Source organism: Gracilinanus agilis, chromosome 4 (genome assembly GCF_016433145.1).
Source record: "Gracilinanus agilis isolate LMUSP501 chromosome 4, AgileGrace, whole genome shotgun sequence".
NCBI classification, from domain to species: Eukaryota; Metazoa; Chordata; class Mammalia; order Didelphimorphia; family Didelphidae; genus Gracilinanus; species Gracilinanus agilis.
The window spans coordinates 191424095-191424951 of record NC_058133.1 but is presented as its reverse complement, the minus strand read 5'-3'; the positions used below and the strand labels follow the sequence as shown (position 1 = coordinate 191424951).

Below are 857 nucleotides of genomic sequence, written 5' to 3'. Positions count from 1 at the left end.
TATATATATATATATATGTATATATATATATATATATGTATATATTTCTTCATCTATGAGAAATAGAAGCTGAGCTTTGCCATGTATCCTGAATCAAATTAGACCAAGGTATATTCTTGGGAGTACTGGAACAAAGAACCAAAAGTTGCAGTATTGAATAAGAAAGTAATCAGTTCAAAGACATGGTGACTTCCATGAGCTAGGGCAGCTTTGACAAATGTTTTCCAGTTCACATGCCCAGACTACAACTTCAAGCTGCCTGTGAGCTCCCCACATTACCTCAGAGAGTGGAGGGAGGAAGTACTCACTTTGGGCAGCTGGACAAAAGGGTGGGGCATGCAAAAAATGTCCTTGGGAACTGGGGAGAGGGAGAACAGAGCAGCTCCCCCCTTTCCCCTTCCTGGTGTTGGCACGCAGTGTCAATTCTTCACCAATGCTGAACTAGAGAGTTGGTATCTTGGGGCTTTTTAACAGGTGGGCTCACAACAGTGGCAACAGCAGGCTGGACGGCAACAAGACTGGCCACAGTAGGATGGGCGGCAGCAAGAGGCTTGGGCATGGTGGAGCTGGCAGCAAGATGGGGGAGTGCAGCTGACCACGCAGCAAGGTGGCAGACAAGTGCCCTCAACCCTGCAGTCTGGGCGGCACCACCTGGTACGACAGCTCTCACCTCCACAGCACTCAGGTTGGTAACATCTGGTCGTGCAGGTGGTCTCACAGTTGGGTCCACAGCAGGTTCCACAGCCTCCCTGTTGGCAGCAGCCAGTCCCACAGCCTCCCTGTTGGCAGCAACCGGTTCCACAGCTCTCCTGGCAGCAGTTAGATCCACAGTTCCCTCCAGTAGAGCAGCTGGGGAA

General features: G+C 50.5%; 1 protein-coding gene across 1 annotated transcript in view; it reads right to left on the bottom strand.

Moving 5' to 3' along the window:
* Positions 1-467: 467 nt before the first annotated feature.
* LOC123245901 (keratin-associated protein 1-4) overlaps positions 468-857 on the bottom strand; it is a 5614-nt gene continuing 5224 nt past the window's right edge. Inside the window, exon 2 of the mRNA XM_044674886.1 lies at positions 468-775. Within this exon, the coding sequence (XP_044530821.1) occupies positions 468-775 (308 nt within the window). The remainder of the gene's footprint in view (positions 776-857) is intronic.